General features: G+C 39.8%; 1 protein-coding gene and 1 pseudogene across 35 annotated transcripts in view; one reads left to right on the top strand and one right to left on the bottom strand.

The window, feature by feature from the left end:
- SPIDR (scaffold protein involved in DNA repair) overlaps nucleotides 1-27,705 on the bottom strand; it is a 475,230-nt gene that overhangs the window by 135,041 nt on the left and 312,484 nt on the right. For 31 of the 35 annotated variants that reach the window (XR_010159535.1, XM_063817068.1, XM_009455296.5 and 28 more), the window contains 2 exons: nucleotides 8,229-8,424; nucleotides 5,031-5,281 (listed from right to left, as the gene is read on the bottom strand). The exons of the other annotated variants lie outside the window; for them this stretch is intronic. Coding sequence is in view for 30 of the 31 variants with exons in the window: in XM_063817068.1 (XP_063673138.1) it covers nucleotides 5,031-5,281; nucleotides 8,229-8,424 (447 nt within the window). In the remaining variant the exon portion in view is untranslated. The remainder of the gene's footprint in view (nucleotides 1-5,030; nucleotides 5,282-8,228; nucleotides 8,425-27,705) is intronic. 35 annotated transcript variants of the gene reach the window in all.
- LOC129135703 (ubiquitin-conjugating enzyme E2 N-like) lies at nucleotides 11,581-12,193 on the top strand (annotated as a pseudogene).

The raw sequence follows: 27,705 nt of genomic DNA, 5'->3' as shown, positions 1-27,705 counted from the left end.
CTTTACCTAACACCTAAACTTAAATAGTACTGCCTTAGAACACCATCTTTGAACCCTCTAAACTAAATTATGTCCATTCTCCATTGTGCCCTATTTTTTCTCACCAGGGTACTTATTGCAACTTGTAATCATAAATGCATTTGTTGTAAAGTATTTTGTGTGGGATCTCCCACTAGAACTATGCTCCAGGAGCACAGAGACAATGTCTGGTTTTGTTAACCACTGCAGGCCCAGGACCTGGTCCAGGCCATGGTGGATTTTTTTTTCCCTTAGTGGAAAGAATAAATAAATATACAACATGAGAATAAAGCAAAGGCCAAAAGACCAAAAAGAGGAGTAAAACATCAAGGTATGGAAAAAGGAAAATGTGCTTTTCTTCTGAGTTCAGCTCAGTGAATGTCTCCAGCTTTTTGTCTGAAGACACGACTATTTAGCAAGTTCTGTCCTCTTGCAAAGGACTAACTCTCCACTTTAAAATATTTCTGCAATGAAGGGCAAGAAAGAATTTGCATCTCTAAAGGACAGAGATTACATTAGTTGGCCGGGTATGGTGGCTCACGCCTGTAGTCCTAGTACTTTGGAAAGCCAAGGCAGGAGGATTGCTTGAGGTTACAAGTTTGAGATCAGCCTGGGCAACAGAGTGAGACCCTATCTCTACCAAAAAAAAAAAAAAAAAAAAAAAAAAAAAAAATTAGCTGGGTATGGTGGCATGTGCCTGTGGTTCCAACTACTTGGAGGCTGAGGTGGAAGGACTGCTCGAGCCCAGGAGGTTGAGGCTGCAGTAAGCCATGATTGCTCCACTGCACTCCAGCCTAGGCAACAGAGCAAGACCATGTTTCAAAAGAAAGAAAAAAATAAATTACTGGTCCCTAGGTTAAATATCTCAAGGAGAAAGGAAGAGAATGTTTTAGAAAGGGAGAAAGAAAGGTGATGTCTGCTGGCAATCACCATGGGCTTGGAGTGAGGTAATATGGTCTGGACCTGCACCACCAGGACACAGAGAATCACTAAGGAATCATCACTTTCTCTCTTTGCCTCAGTTTTCATTATAAGTTACCTCGAAGGCCAGTGCTCCCTTTCTGTTAAAAAAAAAAAAGCCTATGGCTTTATTAGTCATGCATTTATCTAATGATCATTCAACATGTAGTCTATCTATAAAAAAGGTGTGTTTGGGCTCTGAACAGACTGCCCACCCTGTGGTTAGGGAGCACCTTCTGCATCAGTTTTTTGTTACCTTTGATTTTAGTGATTTATAAAACTTAAGTTTGCGTTGGTTACTCTGACCTACAACACCTTGAGAAACCTCACAGAAACGTTTTCATTAATAGCTCAAGTTACAGGAAGTCATCCAGAAGAACAATGGACAGGGAACTCTAACATACTATATTTCTGAAATGTAAAGTCTATTTCTGATAATGTTTCACAGTGCAGAGGACATGAATCTTTTGAGAGAATCTATCTGACCCTGAATAGGACTAGCTGCTTCAAAAAATTTTCTTTTAATTTCGAGGTTGGCACTAATTGAGCTGTCAGCTTTCAGAAGATAAGCTGTTACTGGTATCAGAAAAGTGACACTGACCGAGGACTGGGAACAGACTGAGATTGACACCTACGATCAAGGTGTGAAGTAAACTTAAGACAGAAATTTACCACAGGGTTTCATCAGCAACCACCTGACCTGGGCTGGGTGGGGAAGGGGCAACTATTGTGGCAAACAAATCTGCCATCAGACACCGCTGTTTCTTTTCACCCAGGCTTAATTTCTTCTGACATGGTAATTTCTGGACTTCACAGAAAACACACAGTAATCAAGGTTGTCTTTAAGTTCACTGATAGTTTGAAAGATCTCTGGGGTAGAGCAGATAATGACAAGAGCTCAAGAAAAGCCATTCTGAAAGACAAGGAGACCAGACTTAGAGCTGCCTTTAGTTGAAAGGTGTCACTGCTTATGCAATTTTCCTTCTTCTGTGTGTACTGTGCTGATGAGTCTGTACTAGCTGAGCCCAACTTTGTCCATCCTGTGGGACCCACAGAGCATTCCATATGTCATCTATGATCAGGAAGCTGAAAGCAGGAATCACAGGCAGAAAATCTTCCAGGCTACACATCTGCATCTTCTAATAATATTCGTGTTACATGTACATGTATAAAAAACTGCCTTAGAATGCATACTGCTAAATGTGTCTCGAAGGCAGATATATTCTCTAAGTTTTTCTTTCTAAATATATTAGCAAAGAATTAGTAGTGAATAAAGTACAGTTTTACTTCTATATTAATTTGATATGTAAACTAGAGAGCCTGATCATTATCACTGCAAAATAATCTAGAAAATATTAATGATCAGATCTTCTTGTACCCAAAGACATCTCAGCAGCCCTGTCCTCAAACTCAAGGCTAGCACTACGGCCGTTAGTTCCAAAGTTCATCTTTGTACACAGTCCAACCAAGTCTCCCCAGGGCAAAACACTTGCACTTCTGCTGCCCTTGACAACTTGACCCTGGGTCAGCCTTAATCTAAACACGGCTTGGTTCTAACTCAATTTTCTCCCTTTTCTTTTTGAGACGGAGTCTCACTCTGTCCCCAGGCTGGAGTGCAGTGGCACGATCTCGGCTCACTGCAACCTCCGCCTCCCTGTTTAAGCGATTCTTCTGCCTCAGTCTCCAGAGTAGCTGGGACTGCAGGCACGCACCACCACGCCCAACTAATTTTTGTATTTTTAGTAGAGACGGGGTTTCACCATGTTGGCCAGGATGGTCTCGATCCCCCGACCTCGAGATCCGCCCGCCTCGGCCTCCCAAAGTGCTGGGATTACAGGCATGAGCCACTGCGCCTGGCCTCTCCCTTTTCTTTTAAACTCTAACACTCTACAACCATGCCATCTGGGATTCTATATCCCATTCATTTTTCTTTGTGTCTACCTGTGTCAGCAGTGAGATCCTCCTTGAGGCTGTGTTTCCTCATCTGCAAAGTGGAAATAATATCGTCTAGCCTCGATATTGTGCAATCTCAGATGTGCTACAGAAAATGCATCACACAGAATGCATATTCATTAACTCTGAATAACTGGATGTTGTTTTCTTGTTTTTGAAGTTCATGCCTGGCCTTCTTTCAATCTACCACAAGCATATTCTCATTAGATACGTCACCACATGTATTCCAAAGTACAACTCCAAAGCATTCACAATGCAACTCACATCGGTAGCATTTCACCAGATTTTAGCTTCTAGTTTTTCTCTCTTTGCTAAACAAGTAAAACAAGTACCACTGAAGGACCTAGAGGGACAGCCTTCATAACGTGCATTGGTTGTGATTAGTCATAGGAAGCAACCGCACTGTCAGTTTTGTCGTTCTTTCTCGTCAGAGTGATTCAGTTCCCCACTGTCTCTGTTTCCTCGTCCCCTTGGAGTGTGTGGTCTGTGTACTGAGATGAGGAAGCTCTACCAAGTTCCTCATTGCCAAGGTAACTAGTATTCCCTTCTTCAAAACCTAACACTGGATATGTGTCATTAAAAAGACCAAGCAAAACAAAAACACAAAACAAAAACCTATGTCTGATGTGTAACTGTCTTGGAAAATTCTATATAAATTTACCACAGATTTAGGGCAAAGGGTAGAAGACTGGTCTACATCTACAAGCCATGAAAAAGACCTTAAAACTGATTTAATGGATTTTACAAACATACATATTCCAAAAAAGAATCTTTTTTCCGTAATTCCAAAAGAAACATTCTCCAACTCTAGACCTCAAGACGACTTTCTGAAATTCATATATTTTCAAATAAAGTGCCTCCACTTGAAGATGATTCATAATTCACACCGGAGTATAGGTATCCTGTTTCTCTCTCTGGCATCAGAAGGCAGCATAATGATAGGATGATTGCATTGTCTTTATATCAGAGATGGGGTCTTGCTCTCTTGCTTTGCCCAGGCTGGTCTCAAACTCCTAGGGCTCCTCCCAAAGTGCTGGGATTATAGGTGTGAGCAACCATGCCCGGCCAGGATGATTGTTAATTACTATTTCTTCACTACGTGTTTTCTTATTAATAGTTAAACAAAACCAAACTGATGAAGTAGCATCTATACTTTTAATTTCTATTCTGTTGGAAATCCATGTTACTTCTTTGAGGGCAATTATCATTGCCAGAGATAACTTCAAAAGGCTATGCCAGACTGGGCGTGGTGGCTCACGCCAGTAATACCAGCACTTTGGGAGGCCGAGGCGGGTGGATCACTTGAGGCCAGGAGTTTGAGACCAGCCTGGCCAACATAGCAAAACCTTGTCTCTACTAAAAATATAAAAATTAGCCAGGCATGGTGGTGCAAGCCTGTAATCCCAGCTACTTGGGCACGAGAATCTCTTGAACTCCAGAGGCAGAGATTGCAAAAAGAAAAAAGGCTATGCTGAGGCTCTGATGTAAACAAACAAACCTCTCTGTCAATCATGCGTCTACAGCTATCTGTAAGAACCAACACCAGGAAGGGCCTAAATCTGAGTAGAGACAACATCACTTCTACTACATTTGTCTGCACTTAACTGCATTGGATGGTGCAGACAGACGACATTTACATCATTGCAGAAAGTTGTATTAGGCAGTACTGATGCAGATGGTTTGATACAGTACTCTCTGAAAGCCACAGGTTTACCAATTGCCATTATTTACTCAGGTTTTCAAGACATATAAAACTGGATGTTGCAAATGGTCTTTTGAGGTATGACAACCACATGTCTTGGCTTTTCCAGAATAATACCAATATTTCTTGCATTTGTATTACTTTCAAGAACATGAACCATTAAAGGTAAAACAAAATGCAGCAAATTTAATTTTTAATAGGACTTTAAAATTAAATAGATAGATAAAATCCTTCATCATACCATGTATCCCAAATTTTGATGCAAGGAAAAACAAAAACAGCTCACGTATATGGTGAATGCAGCTAAGAACGTGCTCTGAGAAGAGGCTCCACTTTCTAGAGCACTCTGTCTAAGTGACTCTTCACCTCTGCCCCACACCAGCATCTTGGCACTCACCGAGTTCCAGCTGGGTCTGTGTGTCCTGAGCTGGCCCCCTGCTGACCCCTGGTGCTGTCTCTGCTGGGAAGAGAATACACTCTTTGCACCACCACTCGGACTCCAGCTCCTGGCCACGAGGCAGCTCCCTGGCTTTCCACCACATCCAGGAGAGAATCCCTCAGGGGAGCGCCGGTTGGGATGCGCTGTTTTGCTTCTTTGTGCCCGTGGGTCCAGGCTGTCCCTGTAGTGGCTACACCACTACACACAACCTGGCCAAGACACATAAAGGGAACACTTTCAAGACTCACAAAGTTCCAGTTCGGCTAACAACAAGCAACATGCTGCACACCAAATAATGACATCCTTAAGCAGCCACCCAATGGATCTGCACTACACTGAAGTGATGATGAAGATGAAAACAAAGGAACTTGTGGCGTGGGGCTCTGGGCCTGCCAGGTGGCTAAGACTGCAAGCTGAAGGCGAGTGAAAGAACAAGGACCACAGCAGGATGTTTGCTATACCAGGCAGGTCTTTGAAAACACACAGAAAGTTCTGCTAATAAAATAATTCATGATAATTCAATAAATTTTTCTCTTTTGAGGTAAGAATTCCAACAGAACAAACTAAAAATGAAGATAAAAGAATGACTAGGGATAATACAAATGCTTCATTTTATTAAGTTCTTGTATGTGCAATCTCCTAGGCTGAGCATTTTACATGCTCACATATTCTCCCAACAACCCCTTACGTAGTATCAGCTGTCATAATAAAACAACAACACTTCTAGAGTGCTTCCTATATTCCAGGCTTTTAAATGTACATATTAAACATGCTTACCCTCACACAATCACCCAAGAAGATAGATAATATCACACCTCCATTTTACAGATAAGAAAACTGAGACACAGAGACCACAGATCTTGCCCAAGATGACCCAGCAGGAAGTGGCTGAGGCAGGATTTGAACCAGGTCATCTGGTTCCAAAGTTCACACGTTTAACTATTATGCTACAAGTAGTTTCATTATCACTGTCACAGGACAAAAATGAATCTCATGGGATTAATATTACATAGCTGTTTAAAACTATATGTTAAAACAGTAATGTGCTCTGGGCCATATTTTTGATGTTATAATTAAATTGATTCGAGAGTCTTCCTTTTTGCATAATCCTCTCCAGATACTTCTTTTGATAGTCAAAGAGAGATTTTGCTTGACTGGCTGGTACAAAAGAGGCTGAAAGTTTGTCTACTTTTCTTTCGTATTCTTCCTCCCTTGATCTGTCAGTCTCAGGAAGCATTCTGTTCAGCGACAACTTATATAACCCAGAGATCTTGAGGCCAGTGCACTGGGAGCCACACAAACATTCAGTGCTTAGGGTGGTCCCAGGGGTCATTCATGCCCACAGCAAATGAATTTTAGTGGTTCCCTAAATTCATCTTGGCACATGATCATGGCTTAGGATCAGTAAAATTCCAAAAAACAACTCCAGCATATAAACTCAAGCTTATGCAGTTCTTTTTATTCCAAGGGATAATACATATTGTGGAAAAGCAAAATATGATTTTTTAAATAAATAAAGGAGGGCTTTAAAAATTCTTAGACATTACAAGAATAGAGAAAATGAACGTTGTCAAATACCAGCATGCACTGTATAATGATGCTTCTGTCAACAATGGACAGCATGTTTGACCGTGGTCTCATAAAACTATGATGGAGACGAAAAATTCCTGTTGCCTAGTGATGTATTCACATGTTTGTGGTAATGCTGGTGTAAACAAAAGTAGTGTGTTGCCCATGGACACAGGAAGGGGAAGATCACACACCGGGGCCTGTTGTGGAGTGGGGGAAAGGGGGAGGGATAGCATTAGGAGATATACCTAATGCTAAATGACGAGTTAATGGGTGCAGCACACCAACATGGAACATGTATACATATGTAACAAACCTGCACGTTGTGCACATGTACCCTAAAACTTAAAGTATTAAAAAAAAAAGGTAGTGTGTTGCCAGTTGCATAAAAGTCTAGCACATCCTGTTATGTACAGTATCTAATATTTGATAATAATAAACAATGTTACTGGCTTATGTGTTTACTGTACTATACTTTTTATTGTTATTTTAGAGTATTCTACTTGTTAAAAAACAAGTTATCTGTAAAACATCCTTAGACAGGTACTTCAGAAGGTATCTAGAAGAAGGCATTGTTATCCAAGGAGATGACAGCTTCATGCATGTTACTGTCCCTCAACACATTCCAGTGGGACAAGATGTGGAGGTGGAAGATGGTGATATTGATGGTCCTGACCCTGTGAAGATCTAGGCTATTGTGTATGTTTGTGTTTCAGTTTACAACAAAAAAAGTTTTAAAAGTAAAAAAATAAAAATAACAATAGAAAAAAGGATATAAAGAAAAAATATTTTTGTATAGCTGTACAATGTATTTGTGTTGTAAGCTAAGTGTTGCTATAAAAGAGTAAAAAAGTTAATGAAAAATTTAAAGTTTATAAAGCTAGAAAGTTACAGTAAATTAAGGTTAACTTATTACTGAAGAAAAAAATTTAATTTAGTGTAGTGCAAGTGTTCAGGGTTTATAAAGTCTACAGTAGTGTCCGAGGCCTTCACATTCACTCCCCACTCACTCACTGACTCACCCAGAGCAACTTCCAGTTCTACGGGCTCCATTTATGGTAAATACCCTATACAGGTGCACCATTTTTTATCTTTTGGACTGTATTTTTACTATCCTTTTTCTATGTTTAGATACGTTTACATACACAAGTACTTGCCACCATGCAGGTTTGTAGCCTAGAAGCAATCAGCCATACCATATAGCCTAGGTGTGTAGTAGGCTGGACCATCTAGGTTTGTGTAAGTGCACTCTATGATGGTCACACAATGACAAAATCACCTAATGACAAATTTCTCAGACCATATCCCTGTTAAGTGATGCATGACTCTATTTTAATAAATTAGAATAAAGATTAAAGACACATAATTAGAAAGATGAAATACTGTAACAAGAGCACCACTAAATGCTGAACTGACCACTAAATGCTGTTATTCAGGCATAACAGTAAGTTCATGCAGCATACATACTTGTGGTGGGGTTTTTGGAGGGAGACAAAAGGCAAACATCTTCACTTACACTGAAGCCCTTCCAAATCCAGTCACTAACATTATTACAAGCATAAAACCTTTAGGCCAATAGGAGTTTACCTGGATTTCAGGTGAATTATTTGTTAGACCCTTAATTACAAACATCTGGGCCAAAGAGATGCTTATTCTTGGAAGGGGTATGTCCGGACAGTACACTTCACAAGTTTTTTCTGAATCTTCTTTGGCAACAACTTTCTCACAAAAGTAAGTATTCAGAATAACAGGGCAACTTCCATTTGGAATAATCAGTTTTTGCCTGGAAAAGAGAAAGACATGCAACAGTTTCTTTGCAATATTGGGGTCCCCTCATATTCTTGCTAAATCAGGAATGCAAAGAGCAATGACTCGCCTGCTATGGACAGCTAAAGCCAAGCCCACCCACAGAGGCACAGCTGTCCTTCATGCTCCAGCATGGCCACCAGTAGTCTGACTTCACTGTTCTAGTGAAAGCCCTGTGTCAGGAAGGGATGGAAGAAGGCTAAGTCCCTGGGCTTGGGCTCCCTTGTGCCCTCCCAGTATGGCCTCAAGACCCCTCAGGGGGAAATACGGAGGATAAACAAAAACTGTCAACAGCCTCAAAAAAGTGCCCAAACAATGAAATAAAATGTACAAATAAAACCTTCAGAAATTTTGATAGCTCTAATCTTTCAAAGAACATACCATTAAATGCCAAAGGAGCATCTACCTTTGCTATCAAACTGACTATAGTTGCTGAATACCTCACATTTAAGTATTAATAGAAAAGGAGTCAGGAAATAGAGCAGACAAAATTCTCCTGGTTCTTCTCAGTCCTTGGACAAGAGAAAACACTTTAATGCCTATTCCTTAAAACATGGCGCTGCTTAATATTAAGAAAAATTTGGGACTTCTGATTCTGGGAGGACGGAGTATCACACTTTCCCCTATTCCTCTAATTAAGTACAACTAAAATGCCTGATATTATATGTAAAGTAAACATAAGAAGACACCGAGAGGTGGAGAGAAGAGACCAACAGGCTAAAACCTAGAGACCTCAGGACTTCAGGAATGAGGCAGTGGCAAGTTCCTGGGTTTTCTTTTTCTTTTCTTTTTCTTTTTTTGAGACATGGTCTCGGCTCTGTCGCCCAGGCTGGAGTGCAGTGGCATGGTCTCAGCTCACTGAAACCTCTGCCTCCTGGATTCAAACAATTCTCGTGCCTCAGCCTCCTGAGTAGCTGGAATAACAGGCATGAATCACCATGCCCAGTAATTTTTTTTAGTTTTTTAGTAGACAGAAGGTTTTGCCATGTTGGCCAGGTTGGTCTCAAACTCCTGACTTCAAGTGATCCACCCACCTTGGCCTCCCGAAGTGCTAGGATTACAGATGTGAGCCACTGTGCCTGGCCCTGGGTTTTCTTTTTGCCTCTTATATCTCAGGTTTTGAGCTGAAGGAGCCAGCAACCCGGAAACAGTAACACGTGCTGACAAAAAGCTCTACCAAAGCCTGCTCTCTTTAACCAAGGACCAAGGAAGGGGCAGCCTAGAAAGGCAGAAAACTCTTAGATGGTAACTGCTCTACTCTAGGTAAACATCATGAAAAACCTATGACTTGTCCCTATGCATGCTAGCATAGGCCAAGTGAAGACCTGGACTTCCCCCCTGCAGCCCAGTATCCCAGCTGGGATACCAGAGAAGGTGGGCCAAGGAGCTTTCTTTTCCTTTTTCTTTTTTTTGAGATGGAGTCTTACTCTGTCGCCCAGCTGGGGGCACGATCTCAGCTCACTGCAACCTCTGCCTCCCGAGTTCAAGCGATTCTCCCACCTCAGCCTCCCGAATAGCTGGGACTACAGGTGCCCACCATCATGCCCAGCTAATTCTTTTTTTTTTTTTTTTTTTTTTTGTAGAGACTGGGTTTCATCATGGTGACCAGGCTGGTCTCAAACTCCTGACCTCAGGTGATTTGCCCGCCTTGGCCTCCCAAAGTGCTGGGATTACAGGCGTGAGCCACCGTGCCTGGAGGACTTTGATCTCCCACAGGCCTGCAACGAGTACTCCCCTCATTGTGACAATGGAGAGACTACCTGGGGGCCTGGACTTCACCTCCTCCTGACAGTAGTAACCAAGCAACACTCCCTGCCCCTCTGGGGTGGTGCCAGAGGAAGTGTGGCAGAGAATCAGGATTTTCACCGCTGCTCAGTGGTGCTGAGGCCACCCTTCCCTCCTACCCCTCAGCAGAAGGCATGTGAGGAACAGCAACAAGGCTTCCCTGGCCCTCCCAGCCAGGGTGGTGTCAGCAGAGGCTTAGCAGGGAGCTGGAACTCATACCCCTGCCCAGCAGGAACAAGGAGTCTCTCCCTCTCTCAACTGTCAACTGAGGAACCTGGACTTCCCTCTCCACCTGGCAGTAACAACCCACTCCACTCCTCACTTTCTCCTACCAGAGCAGTGTCAGATGAAGCTACCTAAAAGAGGTTTCAATAAGATCCAGAGTCTCAAAACATAATACTCCAAATGTCCATGTTTCTATCAAAAATCACTTGTTATACTAAGAACAATGAAAAATCTCAACTTGAATGAATAAAGACAGTTAATAGATGTCAATACTGAGATAACATAAAGGTTAGAATTATCTGGCAAAGATTCTAAAGCAGCCATTTAAAAAAGCTTTAATAAGCAACCTTGACGCACTTGAGACAAATGAAAAAAAATAGTCTCAGCAAATAAACAGAATAAATATTTCTTAAAAATGGAAGTTTCAGAACTAAAAAAATAGTGAAAATAAAAGAATAGGTTCAACAGCAGAAAGGAGGAGAAAGAGAAAAGAATCAATAAACTTGAAGATAAAAATAATAAAAATTACCCAATATAAATAATAAAGGGAAAACAGACTTAAAAAAAAAGTAAAAAACCTGGCTGGGCATGGTGGCTCATGCCTGTAATCCCAGTGCTTTGGGAGGCCGAGGTGGGCGATCACCTGAGGTCAGGAGTTCGAGAACAGCCTGACCAACATGAAGAAACCCCATCTCTACTAAAAATACATAATTAGCTGGGCGTGGTGGGGCATGGCTGTAATCCCAGCTACTCGGGAGGCTGAGGCAGGAGAATCACTTGAACCTGGGAGGTGGAGGTTGTGGTGAGCCAAGATCGCACCATTGCACTCCAACCCGGGCAACAAAAGCAAAACTCCTCTTCAAAAAACAAACAAAAAACCCCCAACAGAACCAAGGACCTGTGGGAAGAAAGAAATAGAAATGGAAGGCTATAGATAAAATAATACAGGTAAATACAAGAGGCTTTCCTACTCCTCTTGAGTTTTCTAAATTTTTATTATAACAAAAATTATAACATTGTCTGAGGTGGTTCTAAATGTATGCAGATAAAACATTAAAGACAATCATATTATAAATAGGGAGGGAGGACTTCTATTCGTGCGTGAGGCAAGCGAAGCCGGAGACTAGACCAGAGGCCGAACTCGGGTTCTGATAAGATGGCGGGGCTGCCCCGCAGGATCATCAAGGAAACCCAGGGTTTGCTGGCAGAACCAGTTCCTGGCATCAAAGCAGAACCAGATGAGAGCAACGCCTGTTATTTTCATGTGGTCATTGCTAGCCCTCAGGATTCCTTCCCCCTTTGAGGGAGGGACTTTTAAACTTGAACTATTCCTTCCAGAAGAATACTCAATGGCAGCCCCTACAGTACGTTTCATGACCAAAATTTATCATCCTAATGTAGACAAGTTGGGAAGAATATGTTTAGATATTTTGAAAGATAACTGGTCCCTAGCACTGCAGATCCGCACACAGTTCTGCTATCGACCCAGGCCTTGTTATGTGCTCCCAATCCAGATGATCCATTAGCAAATGATGTAGCAGAGCAGTGGAAGACCAACAAAGCCCAAGCCATAGAAACAGCTAGAGCATGAACTAGGCTATATGCCATGAATAATATTTAAATTGATCCGATCATCAAGTGTGCATCACTTCTCCTGTTCTGCCAAGACTTCCTCCTTTTTGTTTGCATTTAATGGACACAGTCTTAGAAACATTACTGAATAAAAAAGCCCAGACATCTTCAGTCCTTTGGTGATTAAATGCACATTAGCAAATCTATGTCTTGTCCTGATTCACTGTCATAAAGCATGAGCAGAAGCTAGAAGTATCATCTGGATTGTTGTGAAACGTTTAAAAGCAGTGCCCCCCCGCCCCGTTTCTATTTATTTCCCCCATCCTGGTTTAAGTATAAAGCACTGCGAATGAAGGTAGTTGTCCGGTTAGCTGCAGGGGTGTGCGTGTTTTTCTTTATTTTATTTTTTTTGAGGGGGGAGGTAGTTTAATTTTATGGGCTCCTTTCCCCCTTTTTTGGTGATCTAATTGCATTGGTTAAAAGCAGCTAACCAGGTCTTTAGAATATGCTCTCTAGCCAAGTCTAACTTTATTTAGATGCTGTAGATGGACAAGCTTGATTGTTTGAACCAAAATGGGAACATTAAACAAACATCACAGCCCTCACTAATAACACTGCTGTCAAATGTAGATTCCCCCCTTCAAAAAAAGCTTGTGACCATTTTGTATGGCTTGTCTGGAAACTCTGCAAATCTTATGTTTTAGTAAAATATTTTTTGTTATTCTAAAAGATAAATAAATAAATAAATAAATAGGGAGGGAAAGGGGATATAAAGGGAGGTATGGTTTCTATACTTCACGGAAACTGGTAAAATTTTGACCCAGTAGACTGTGCTAAGTTACATATATGTAATACCCAGAGCAAGCAATAAAATATCTATAAAAAGAGATATACACCAAAACATTATAAATAAAATTCTAAAAAAATTAATGTTCAAGTAACCCATATGAAACCAGGAAAAATAAAACAAACAAACAAAAAAAAAACCAGAGAACAAAGAAAACAAAAAGTAAAAAGGTACACTTAAGCCCTAATGTATCAATAATTACACTGAGGATAAACGGTCTAAATAAACCAATTAAAAGACAGAGATTGGCAGAGTAAATTTATGATCCATCTATATGCTGTCTATAAGAAACTCAACTTCAAATACAGACATATAGGTAGGATGAAAGTAAAAAATGAGAAAAGATACATCATGTAAACATTGATTAAAATATAGTGGGAGTGCTATATTAATATCAGATGAAGTAGATTTCAGAGCACAGAAAACTCCAAATATAGAAAGGCACATTACATAATGACACAAAGATCAATCCACCATGAAGACATAGCAATCCTAAACGTATCTGCAACGAACAACATAGATTCAAAATACATGAAGCAAAAACTGATAAAACTCAAAGAATAGACAAATCCACAATTAGAATTGCAGACATCAACATCTCTCCCTCAACATTTGATAGAACTAGAGAGAATATCAGAAAGAATACAGAAGAGCACACCACCACCATCAATAAACAGGTTCTAGCTGACATTATAGAATACTCCACCAAACAACAGCAGAATACTTATTTTTTTCAGGTGCCCACAAAATGCATGTGCCATAAGACACATATAAACAAATTTAAAAGAACTGAAATCATATAGAGTATATTCTCTAATCACAGTAGAATCAAACTAAAAATCAATAACAGAATGATAACATGAAATTCTCCAAACACTTTGAAATTAAACAACATATTTCTAAATAATCCAAGGGTCAAAGAGGAAGTCTCAATGAAAATGTAAAAACAAACACTGAACTAAATGAAAATACAAATTTAACCTATCAAAACTTGTGAGAAACAGCTGAAGTGATACTGAGAGGAAATTTTACAGAACTTAAAGCTTACATTAAAAAAGAAAAAAGTCTCAAATCAATAATCTAAGTTCTTACCTCAAAAACCTAGAAAAAAGTAGAGCAAAATAAACTCAGAGAAAGTGAAAAGAAATAATTTTTTTTTTTTTTGAGACAGAGTCTTGCTCTGTCACCTGGGCTGGAGCGCAGTGGCACGATCTCGGTTCACTGCAATCTCCGCTACCTGGGTTCAAGCAATTCTCCTGCCTCAGCCTCCTGAGTAGCTGGGATTACAGGTGCCCACCACCAGTCCCGGCTAATTTTTATATTTTTAAAGTAGAGACCAGGTTTCATTCACCATGTTGGTCAGGATGGTCTCAAACTCCTGATCTCAGGTGATCCACCCACCCCAGCCTCTCAAAGTGCTGGGATTACAGGGGTGAGTCACCGTACCCAGCTGGAAATAATTAAAGAGCAGAAATAAATAAAATTGAACAGAAAAACAACTGAGAAAAAAACAATGCAATAGAGTTATTTGAAAAGATCAATGAATTGACTAAAAAATGAAAAAAGGGAGAAGATACAAATTACCAATATCAAGAATAAGACGGAGGCTGTCACTACAGGCCCTGTACATATCACAAGGCTAGGTAAAGTACAATGGACAAGTCTACATACATTCTCACAACTTAGAGGAAATGGACAAATTTCTCAAAAAGAAACAAAAATAACTACCACAACTCATGCTATATGAAACAGATTATTTGAATAGCCTATAACTATTAAGGAAAATAAATATGTAATTTTTTTGTTTTGTTTTGAGATGGAGTCACGCTCTGTTGCCCAGGCTGCAGTGCAGTGGTGTGATCTCGGTTCACTGCAACCTCCTCTGCCTGCTGGGTTCAAGCAATTCTCCTGCCTCAGCCTCCCGAGTAGCTGGGACTACAGGCGCGCGCCACCATGCCCGGCAAATTTTTTGCATTTTTAATAGAGATGGGGGTTTCACCATGCTAGCCAGGCTGGTCTCAAACCCCTAACCTAGTGATCCGCTGCCCTCGGCCTCCCAAAGTGCTGGGATTATAGGTGTGAGCCACCATGCCCGGACAAATTTGTAATTTTAAAACTCCCAAAAGTGGTATCTCCAGGTCCAGATACTTTCACTGGAGAATTCTAACAAATGGGAAAAGAAGAACTAGCACCAATTCTACACACTGTCTTCTAGAAAACAGAAGAGGAGGAAACACTTCCAATCCCTTTTATAAAGCAAGTATTACTCTGATACTAAAACCAAAGACAGTACAAAAAAAAAAAAAACAAAAAACAAACTATAAACCAATATACCTCAATAACACAGACACAAAATTCTTTAACAATATGTTAGCAAATAGAATTTAGCAATGTATAAAAGAAGTTATGCAATATGACCAAGTGGTGTTAATTCCAGGCAAGATGGCCTTGTTTGGTATTTGAAAATCACCTTCACCAAGTTGAAGGCTGAAGGAGAAAAATCAGATGATTACATTAGCAATGTGAAAAAACCGCTTGACATAATTCAATGTCCATCCTTAATAATAATTTTAAAAAACCTCTGAAATCAGAAAGAGAACTTCCACAGCTTAATAAAGAATTATCAACAGAAATCCCACAACTAGCATTAAAATTAATGATGAAAGAGTAGATGCTTGCCACCTAAGATGGAAAACAAGGCAAAAATTTCCTCCCTCACAACTTTGATTCAACATAGTACCAGAAGTTCTAGCTAGTGCAATAAGACAAGATAGGTGGGGAAAGGCATACAGATTAAAAAGAATAAATAAAAATGTCCTTATTTGCAGGTGACATGATTGCTTACACAGGAAATGGCAAGGAATCTACAAAGTAACTCCTAGAACTATTAAGCAAGGTTGAAGAAACCAACACATACAAAAATTAGGTGTATTTCTACATATTATCAATGAATTCATGGACACGAAAATGGGAAAAACATACCATTTAAAATTGTAAAACTAAAAAAAAAAAAAGACCAAAATAACCCATGTCAGTGTGAATCTCACAAAACATGTAATGACTTATATGCTGAAGCTACAAAACACTGATAAAATAAATCAAAGATCTTAACAAATGGAAGACATATTTATGGATTGAAAAACTCAAAATCATAAAGATGCCAAAATCAAGGAGCTCCCCAAATGGATCTATAGGCTTAAAGAAATTCCCATCAATTCCAGCATGATTTTGTTTGCAGATACACACATGTATATATATATATATATATATATATATATATATATATATATATATATATGCTAATTTTAAAAGTTGCAAGGAAAGGCAAAGGAACTAACATAGCTAAAACAATTTTGAAAAAGAATGAAGTAAAGGAGATCACTTTCCCTAATTTAAAGACTTATTTTATAACTATAATAACCAATATTATATGGTGTTATTGAAGGGATAGACACATAGATCAATGAAACAGAAGAACCCAGAAATATACTACACAAATATGCCCAACTGATTTTTTTTTAAAATTGATCTCCACAGTGTGATTTTTGTTTGTTTTTGTTTTAGAGATAGGGTCTCACTATGTTGCCCAGGCCAGCCTCAAACTCCTGGGATCAGGTGATCTTCCTGCTTTAGCTTCCTGAGTAGATGGGACCACAGATACACTGTGCACCACCATGCTCAGCACCAGTTGATTTTTTTTTTTTTTTTTGAGGCAGGGTCTTGCTCTGTCGCCCAGGCTGGAGTGCAATGGCAACATCTCGGCTCACAGCAACCTCCGTCTGCCTCCCAGGTTCAACTGATTCTCCTGCCTCAGCCTCTCAGGTAGCTGGGACTGCAGGTGCGCCACCATGCCCCGCTATTTTTTTTGTATTTTTTTGGTAGAGATGGGGTTTCACCATGTTGGCCAGACTGGCCTTGAAGTCCTGACCTCAAGTAATCTGCTCGTCTCTGCCTCCCAGAAATAGGCCCCTGTGCGCAGCCTACCAACTGATTTTTGACAAAAGTGCCAAGGCAATTCAATTAAGGAAGGATAGACTTTGGATAATCATAGGCAGAAAAATATAAGCTTTAACCTCATACTCACAACTTATATACCATTTAACTCAAAATTGATGATGAATATAAATGTAAACTATAAAACTAGAAAAATGTTAGGGAAAAATTTAAGAGAAAATCTTTAGGATCTAGGACTAGGGAAAGAGTACTTAGACTTAAGACAAAAAATTTGATCTGTTTAAAATGAACTTGAGGCCGAGCGCAGTGGCTCGCGTCTGTAATCCCAGCACTTTGGGAGGCCAAGGCTGACGGATCAACTGAGATCGGGAGTTCAAGACCAGCCTTGCCAACATGGTGAAACCTCTGTCTCTACTAAAAATACAAAAATTAGCCAGGTGTGCTGGCACGTGCCTGTAGTTCCAGCTACTCGGGAGGGTGAGGCAGGAGAATTGTTTGAACCCAGGAGGCGGAGGTTGCAGTGAGCTGAGGTCTTGCCACTGCACTCCAGCCTGGGCGACAGAGCGAGACTCCCTCTCAAAAACAAGCTAACAACAACAAAAAAAACTTGATAAACTAGAACTCATCAAAACTGAAAACTTTTGCTCTAAGACAGACCCCCTTTGGAGGATGGAAAGACAAGCTAGAGACATAGGGAAAATCATTTCAATTTCAAACCACAGACCAAGAAAGGACTAGTATTTAGAACATATAGAGAATTCTGAAAACCACACAGTATAAAAAATGAACAATCCAATTAAGAAACAACAGGTATGAACAGACATTTCATTGAAAAGCTATATAAATGGCACATTAGCACAAGGAAAGATGTTCTACATCATTAGCCCTTAAGAAAATGCACATTAAAACCACAGTGAGGCAAAATGGCTAAAACAAAACATAATATCAACATTGAATGCTGGCAAGGATGTGGAGAAACTACATTGCTCATATACTGCTGGCAGAAATGTAAAATTGTATAACTACTCTGGAAAAGTTTGGCAGTTTTTTTCTTTTGGAAAAAAAACCCCACAAAACTAAGCACGCAACTACCAAACAACCTAGCATTTGTACTCCTGGGCATTTATCTCAGAGAAATGAAAACTTATGTTCATATGAAGACCTACATATGAATGTTAGCAGCTTTATTAATAATAGTCCCAAACTGGCAACAACCTAAATGTCTATCAATGGGTGAATGGTTAAACAAAATGTTAAATCCATATCATGGAATACTATTCAGCAATAAAAAGAAACAGACTATTGATACAGACAATGACTTGTATTAATCTCCAGAGAATGATGCTAAGTGAAAAAAGCCAATACCTAAAGAAGTGGAGAGCATATTTTGGTTGCTATGGTTTGAATATGTGCCCCTCCAAAACTCATGTTGAAGCTTAATCCCCAATGTGGCAGTATTGAGAGGTGGAGCCTTAAAGAGATGACTGGGTCATGAGGGCTCTGCTCTCATGAATGGATTAATCCACTCATGAATTAATGGACTAATGGGTTATCATGGGAGTGGGATTGGCGGTTTTACAAGAGGTAGAGAGACCTGACCTAGCATGCTCAGCTCTCTTGCCATGTAACGGTGGTGCCATCTCAAGACTCTGCAGAGTCTCCACCAGCAAGAAGGCCCTCACCAGATGCAACCCCTCGACCTCCATAAGTGTAAGAAATAAATTCAGGCTCCATAAGTGTAAGAAATAAATCCCTCTTCTTTATAAGTTACCCAGTTTCAGGTATTCTGTTATAAGCAACAGAAAATAAGACAGTGGTTGCCAGGGGTTTAGGTTGTGGGGTGGGGGTAGTGGTGGGGGTAGGGAAAGGAGAAAGAAGGAAGTTGATCTGTCTGTATTATTTTGTACAACTAAATGTAAATCTACAATTATCTAAAAATAAAAAATTTAATAAAAAATAGACATTGTATAACATTAATCAATCTAAAACAACATTCCTCTCAATCATCCCACTGGTCATTTTATGTTCATGAGTTTTCCAGTCTTTAAGACTTCCTATATATTAAGAAAAAACACCAATTAACAATGGTCAGTATCTAATTTCTGTCCAATTATCAGTACTAGTTACACAAACTTAAGTTTTGGCTTTATGCAAAATTTCTAGTACTTAAATTTCCCTGATAGAAAATAAAATGCTTATTTTTAACTTCATGTACTATGTTCTGGGCTCAACTTGCCTAACACGGAGAGCATATGATTAATTATACGTAAAGCTTATACTCCCATGATTTCTTTTCAAGAGGTAGAGTCTCATTCTCTAATTGTCATTTATCCTAATCTAGATACATTTTTTTCTTAGTATCTAATACCTAATAAATTTCCATATAATTTTTTCAATACAAACTTGACATAATATTATTTTAAGCCAATAGCCCATAGGTATGGTAACCCAGAGATAAGGAAAAAAGTTGTGAGAAAGAGAGAAAGGAAGGGCAGGGGCAGATGGAGCGGGAGGGGGAAAGGCAGAGAAAGCCACAGGAGAATAAAAGGGTACGGTGGGTGCAGTGTCTGGCACTGTCTGGGGCTGACTGCAGATCTGATGCACACTGTCAGGTGGATGAAAGGTGTTATAAACTTCTAGCTTTTTGATTCAAGTTAATTTTTTTAAAGATATGATAAAGTAATACTGTTTTAACAGCTAAGAAGAAGGAAGCAGTAGGTAAAGTGTATGTGTGTATTTAGAACCTCCTAGTTTGCAGATAAACATACCAATATTAGAACTATGTATGTTCTGCCCAGTCCAAGGTGTTAAGGCCATTCTTCCCAACTCAAGTTACTCAAATTAAATTAGTCTAGAACAGAAATTATTCATAAGGAAATTTAGTTTGTTGCTTTAAACCTTATTAAGTAACAAAATGATGGTCCTTAGGATACAGAAAATACAGTAAGCCTCTTAAAACAGATACAAGCAAGTTTTGATTAGCATATTACCTGTTTCTGCGGAAATGTTATCGAAAATACTTAATTCTCTAATTTAAGGTAAACATATATTTGAAATCTTGTCCATTCTTCTCATATACTCACAAGTCTCCTTTATCCCCCAAAGATAACTACACAGGTAAGCATTAATCTAAGTAGATCCAAAAGATCATAGTTTCTGAATTAGGGAATCTGAATGAGGTTTAAAGTATGATTCAGCATAATGTGAAAAGCCTGAAATTTTAGTCACAAATATAACGTGACTAAATATGATATGATCCATATGATCTGGGAAATCAAGTCACATAATAGCACAAATCAAATAGATTTGTGAGGCAAATGGATATGGAAAAGATCTTAAAATCCATCTCCAGGTCCATTTGGTTCATTCCACTCTCCTTTTAATGACCACTTGTGACACAGCGGACACGGTGACAGGGGACTGGGAATCCAGTCCAGGACAACAAGGCTGCTAAGAGGATAGTTTCACTGTAAAGGAAAAGGTTGTGACTTGGATGTGATGCTCCAAGGGCGGCCCCTCTGGGAGCTGCCAGGAGGCTTCCCAGGAGAGGCAGGACAAAGTGTGCTGTGGGTGTGTGAAGGGAGAGGAAGGGAGCACATGGGCACTGCCCAGGGACAAGGACTGCACTTTGGAGTCAATGTAATCAGCATGCCACACTATCACATCATTAAGTTTCTGCAGAAAAAATTCATGTTCTGTTTCCTTTATTAGCAGGCAGAGGAAATCACATCTTTTAAACATTCATATCTATAGTACCAGTGCTATCTATCTAGATAGCATGAACTTTCCCTTTCTTTTTATGCTGCAATCAATCCAACACCACGTGGTGTGGCCTTTACAATCTCTCTACAGATCTCATTGTCACAAATGTTATATGACAAACAAAAAGCACGTTGATATAGCATGTATAGATTGAGACTGAACATTTAGCATGCTTAGCTTTTGTGAAGACTGAACTGAAACTAAGAACAAAACCTAAGGTGTTAAATCTCACGTGATAAGTCACACATATACCCAACACTACCAATGAACATTATCATGATGTTGGACTCCCACTGATACTTTTTTTTTTTTTTTTTTTGAGATGGAGTCTCGCTCTGTCACCCAGGCTGGAGTGCAGTGGCGCGATCTTGGCTCACTGCACGCTCCGCCTCCTGGGTTCACGCAATTCTCCTGCCTCAGCCTCCCAAGTAGCTGGGACTACAGGCGCCCGCCACCACGCCCGGCTAATTTTTTTTTTTTTGTATTTTTAGTAGAGACAGGGTTGCTTTCTTACAAGAAACTTTTGAGGATATGCATTTACTTTCCAGTAAATTCTCAGAGCATACTTGAGAAGTTGGTGGCCATAGTGGTAGGACAGGCTAAAATGTGGAAGAGTTACACACACAAATAAACTACACAAAAAAAACTAGACATAACAGTCTTCAGTGAAGTCTAAGTGCTAGAGTTTCTGGTGGAAAGCTTTTAAAAATATACGTGTGTGTGTGTCTGGTGGAAAGCTTTTAAAAATATGTGTGTGTGTGTGTGTGTGTGTGTGTGTAATTTGTTGTTGTTGTTTAATGGAGTCTTGCTATGTTGCCCAGACAACAAGTGACCCTTCAGCCTCTGCCTCCGCAAGTGTTAGGATTACAGGAATGTGTCACCACAGCTGGCTGCTTTTTTTAAAAAATAGAGAATATTGTATGATCAATAAAAATGACAATGTGTCAAAATGTTTTCTGATTACATCTCAGAAATGGCTGCCTAAACAAACGCTTTGCATTAATAACTATTTCCACTTCTCACCTGAGAATGTTATATACATGGAACTCAATTAAAGGGAACAATTTAATAGACTTAAGAAAAAGTAATTGAGACTAAAAGACCAAAGAAGGAAAACCATGTGAAATATCTTTTCATTTTCTATCACTATCAGCACTGTCAACGGTGAAATACCCTCCTAGCAACTTGTTTTAGGAATTCCCAGTTTCACGAGAGATGTTTACTTTTATTTTCCTACTAGTTAGGTTTTCTTGATTTTTTTCTGTGCTTAGCAACAAATTAAATCAAGAATACATTTTACACTGAATATGTAGATAGGGACAATGTAACTAACATGTAGATTACTATAACTACCTTAAAAAACAAGCAGTTTTTTTTTTTTTGAGATGGAGTCCCACTCTTGTCACCCAGGCTGGAGTGCAGTGGTGCAATCTTGGCGGCTCACCGCAACCTATGCCTCCCAGGTACAAGCAATTCTCCTGCTTCAGACTCCAGAGTAGCTGAGATTACAGGCACCCGCCACCACGCCTGGCTAATTTTTGTATTTTTAGTAGAGACGGGGTTTCACCATGTTGGCCAGGCTGGTCTCGAACTCCTGACCTCAGGTGATCCACCCGCTTCAGCCTCCCAAAGTGCTGGGATTACAGGAGTGAGCCACCATGCCCAGTCACAGTATTTATTCCAAATCATAAATTAGGATCGATTTGCTTGTTTACTGTCGAGGAAGAATGTGTTTTCGTCTGTGGAGAGTGGCAAAGAGGATTAGTGGATTAATAGGTATTAATGCAGTGACAGAAAGAAAACAAAGGCAAATAGAAATTTTTTTCTTCCTTCCTTCCCCTCCCTTTTTTCCTTCCCTCTTTTAATGGTTAGCTATCTAAAGGGGGATAGATTGAGAACTGAAGTTGTCAGAAAATATAATCTACATTTTTCTTTTCATGGAAGGCATGCTTGGGATAATGTCGTTTACAATTCAGTTTCAACTCTGGGACCCACTGACCAAAGGCTGAAGCTGGATGGTGGATGCATCTTCTGTCTGTCCAGCAGGGCTACTATGCTGGAGCACCTTATACAGGGAGAGATACTGTGGTGATCATGCTACAGGTGTATATTTTTTAACTGACTCATTAATTTGGGGGAGAAAACCCAGCCTTTCACTCAAAAACGTGACCCCACTTATAACTGGGGAATCAAAGAAAGCCCTCAAGTTTAATTCTAGCTTTGCAAACTTACTAATATCTACTTAGGAAAACATTATTTTTCAATTTAGACTATGAGTTAAAATCACTTTGAAAATGAAAATGACTGGGTTTTTCACTAGATTTACTGAAAATAAAAAATAAACTAGGATCTCTGGGTGGGGGCTAGCTGAGAGGGCTTCAAGTTCATAGAGAGACATATACCAGGAAACAACAAAACACAGTAGGTTACCGGTGCTGCAATAGAAAGAATATGGCCTTCTACACGGGAGACGGAAGATAGACTTAATCATGTTAATTAAGTCCCTTCTAGAATGTTGCCTCTGTGAGAGAAGGGGCTTTTGGCTGGGTGGTTCACCAGTGCCTGGAAAATCAATGATTTTGGAATGAATGTCATTCCTTCTTCCAGTTTCCTGGGAAAAGTTGCTCTTTTCTCTGTGCTCCGATGGTGCTTTCCACACTGTCATGTTCAAGGGTCTGCCTCTACAACTAAAAACTGAACTTCCAGAATACAACAGCTGTTTCTTTTTTTGCCTTTCTTTTTTATTAGGTACTTCACAGTATCTGACATGTGCAAGGGTCTCAACAGATGTCTACTAAATTAATGGATATACACACATTCACATTTACAGGGAATAGAGGAAGGCATGAGAGTACATTTTAAACAGATAAACCAGACCTTGTAACAACTGAGTCCCGTGTGTTTTAATGTAGGCATCTAAGAATGGCATAAATTTAAAATAAAGGCTTAGAATAAAAACGCTGGGTGGCAAGTGACCAAGCACGTGAGAATCTAATGCACAGCACACGATGACATGGGAGGAAGGAGAAGACGTATAGGTTTTTGACCTAAAAACTCTCGAATTAAATCCTGGCTTTGCCACTTACAAGCTGTGTGGCTGTGGACAAATTTAATGTCTTTGTGACTCGGTTTTTATAAATCGGGAGCATTCAGAGTAGATGTAAGCACTACACAGATTTCTTGTGAAAATGAAATTAATGAATTGACGCAGAGTTCCGAGAAGAGCTTTCCACGTGCAAGGGCTCAGTGGGAAGGATGGTCGGCACTGCTGCTGTCACTATTGTGAATTATACCTTCAGCAATTTCAAATTAGTTGTTGTCTATTGTTTAGCAAAAACTAGGGTTATTTAGTGTTACTTACTCAAAACCTATTATCTTTATCCTCCTAAATATTAAAAAGAATCACAATCATTAGCAGTGGATATCACTTTTCCATCACCTGCTCATATACACAACATTTGCACTGAGCCTTCTTTGCTACCCATACTAGCTGGTTAGAGTCTGATGGCTTTACTTCACTTGCTATGCTCTTAGTCCTCTTCACAACAACCCCACAGGGTAAACATGACTATTCCCATCTTCGGAGGAGGTTAAATAACAACCAATTAATTGTATACCACTAGTCCTAGTCCATGACAGGGCTGTAATACAAACCAACTGGCTTCAAAGCCAGTCTGTTCTCTTTCCAAGATACCAGGCCATCTCCCAGGAGGGAGGACAGGACTCCCTACTTGGATATGGGTAAGGAAGATCCTGCCACAATCAACCAACATATGAGAAAGGGAACCAACATATGAGAAAGGGAAGGGACACAAACTGATGGGGCAGTTGGCTAGCCAGGCACACGATTAGATGGGGCTCACATGAAGGCATGAAATTGGGTTGGGGGTGGGGATGGTGGGGTAGAGGAAACTATGCTTCTCTATCTGTTGACAGTTATCAAGTGTTAGGCAGTTTGGCAAGTTACCATGGAAAGATTTATATGTACTGTACAAGGGTCCCTGTGGTGACAGAACCTTGAAAGCCACCTTCTACATTGTGTTGGCCAGTAAGGTAGCCACTGGGCCATGTAGCTAATCATATTTAAATGAAATAAAGTAAAATGAAATAAAATAATTTTAAAATGCAGTTCCTGGGTTGCATGACCCATATTTCTGGTATTCAGTGTGGCCTAGTGACTACCATAGTGGACAGCACAAAAAATAGAACATTTCCATCAATGCAGAAAATTCTGTGGGGTTATCATAATTCTGGTTCTCAAGACAGACAATAAATCACATTCTAGTTACTTAGTAAATTCTTTTTGACTGACTGGATTTGAAAAGGGCTACGATATCTCAGTGACTTTCAGTGCTAACTTCACAGGCTTTGACACCACCTCTGTTTGTGACTTTGGACACCTCCATCAGTACACCAGCATGAAATATGACTCAGTGACATGGCAATGTCAATAGTGCTTGCTACTAATGGATTTGTTAAAATAGCAAAATATTCTGCCCACCTTCCCAGCCATTTAGTGACTGGGTACCACTCCTCCTCACCAAAAATCAGATTTACTCTAATAAAACTTTAAAAATACAAGTCTTAGAAAATGACTCTAAACTGAAGCATAAAGATAATTTCAGAAATAAGAAGTTTAAGCCTCATATTCCTTTTATTTTCAGCTTCTTATTTGACAAGACTTCATTCAAAGGTGTTTCTCTACCTTCCTACCCAAGTCAGTCAGTTACATATAACTAAGAAACTGATAAAAATATTGACTATAAAAGACTGGCATTTATGATTGTATGTGCTACTTTAAAATTCCCCAAGTGTACTTGTCTAATTCCCTTTTTATCAGAATAAATGACAACACTGAGGAACAGACCATATTTTATATGATTTATTCATGTATGAAAGTGAACAATATAGTAAATAAATGTATTTTTTTCTAATTTAGATTCACACTATGGCAGTAGGATCTGTCTACAGGGTTTGGTGTATGAGTCTAGCACTCAAAAGTAACAAGTTTCAGACATTTGGCTTCATTGAAGCACCTTGTTACTAGGTCAGTAGTAGCACAGCGCTATGGCTGAGTTTCCATACATATGATTTCTGGGTAAAGAATTGTACTCGTTCTATTTGATTATTATTATTATTTTTTTTTTTTGAGACGGAGTCTCGCTCTGCTGCCCAGGCTGGAGTGCAATGGCGCCATCTCTGCTCATTGCAAGCTCTGCCTCCCAGGTTCACGCCATTCTCCTGCCTCAGCCTCCCAAGTAGCTGGGATTACAGGCGCCCGCCAACACGCCCGGCTAATTTTTTGTATTTTTAGTAGAGACAGGGTTTCACCGTGTTAGCCAGGATGATCTCAATCTCCTGACCTCGTGATCTGCCCGCCTCGGCCTCCCAAAGTGCTGGGATTACAGGCGTGAGCCACCGCGCCCGGCTGATTATGTTTTTTGAAAATCACAAGTAGCAACCTTTATAATGAGATTCAAATGTATGTATTAACAAGTGAAGTGCATAGTGTAGTCTTGAAAGAAAACTGAATACCTTAGTATCAGTTATGATTAGTCTTTAAGTTATCATTCCAACCGAGTTATAAAGCAACTCCTGAATACAAATCTAAATACATTCCCACTCTTGCCAGCACTACTCTTCCCAGGCCAACCATAAAACTTTATCTTACAGCCTTATATCTCCCAGTGTGACTCTAGAGCAGATATTTTCAAATGTTCGCATCAATCAGAATCACAGCCTTGTTGAAACAGGTTGCCGGGCCCCACCTCCAGACTTTCTGATTCAGCAGGTCTGGGGTGGGGCCCCCTAATGTGCATTTTTAACAAGTTCCAAGGTTATGTTGATGCTATTGGACCCACAACCACATTTTGAGTATTACTACTCTTAAAAAAAACCCACACAAGACCATTTACCTCTACCTAATTTTACTTAAGTATAGTTGTTCCTAGATGTCTACAGGGGATTGCTTCCAGGATCCCCGCGGATACAAAAATCTGCACTTTCTCAAGTTGGTCCTCCATACACACAGGATGCCTGCGAATACTGTATTTTGATCTGCATTTGGTTGTGGATGCAGAACCCACCAATATGGTGGGCCACCTTTATTTATTGAAAAAAATCTGTGTACAAGTGGACCCACACAGTTCAAATCCATGTTGTTTAAGATGCAACTGTACCGAGCACACATCTCAAGCTTACCCTTTTTGGCTGATGAAACAGCTACTCAACTCTCAGGATAGGATGTAGGGTAAATGACAAGAAACCTTTCTATGGAGCCTGTCCACTTTGCCAGTTCTGGCAGGAACTGCTTGGTGTTCCATGACATCAGGTTGATTTCTGTACTCAGGACAGCTATAGGATTTTAATGCATGAACTTGTTGACATGAACAGTTTAACTTTCTAGCTTTCTAACTAACAATAAAGATCTCACTCCATGCGATAGAAGAAAAATGTAAAAATCATAACTTAAGTCTCTAGGCCCACAGCTCAATTGCTGCAGAGAAAATCACAATTTGAAGAACATCTTTCTTCACTTGACTGATTTGACAAAGGCTCCTAAGCATCTCATCTGTGGAATCAATAAGTCATGCCAACAATACGCACATTTTATAATAAACATCCAATTCACCATTACACATTTTTCTCCAGGTGAAAACTATTTGGAGTGGTACTGTTGTATGGCAGGTCAAATACAGAACATGAATTCTAAAGACACGAATTCAAGTCTCAGTTTTGTCACATACAAGCCATAATATCACCTAAACTAATGGAATCCATTTTATCTTGTATACAGGTAAAACAATATTTATATTAGAGCATTTTAAGGCAATAATGGATATGAAGGTATTTGATCCATTAGACTGCTTTATAAAAATGATATTTATGGCCGGGTGTGGTGGCTCACGCCTGTAATCCCAGCACTTTGGGAGGCCAAGGTGGGCAGATCATCTGAGGTCAGGAGTTTGAGACCGGCCTGGTCAACATGGTAAAATCCTGTCTGTACTAAAAATATACAAATTAGCCAGGTGTCCTGGCCCACACCTGTAATCCTAGCTACTTGGGAGGCTGAAGCACGAGGATAGTTTGAACCTGGGAGGCACAGGTTGCAAT

This window comes from Pan troglodytes, chromosome 7 (genome assembly GCF_028858775.2).
Source record: "Pan troglodytes isolate AG18354 chromosome 7, NHGRI_mPanTro3-v2.0_pri, whole genome shotgun sequence".
In the NCBI taxonomy this organism is placed as follows: Eukaryota; Metazoa; Chordata; class Mammalia; order Primates; family Hominidae; genus Pan; species Pan troglodytes.
The sequence above is the reverse complement of the archived record's forward strand: the minus strand, read 5'-3'. Positions and strand labels throughout refer to the sequence as shown.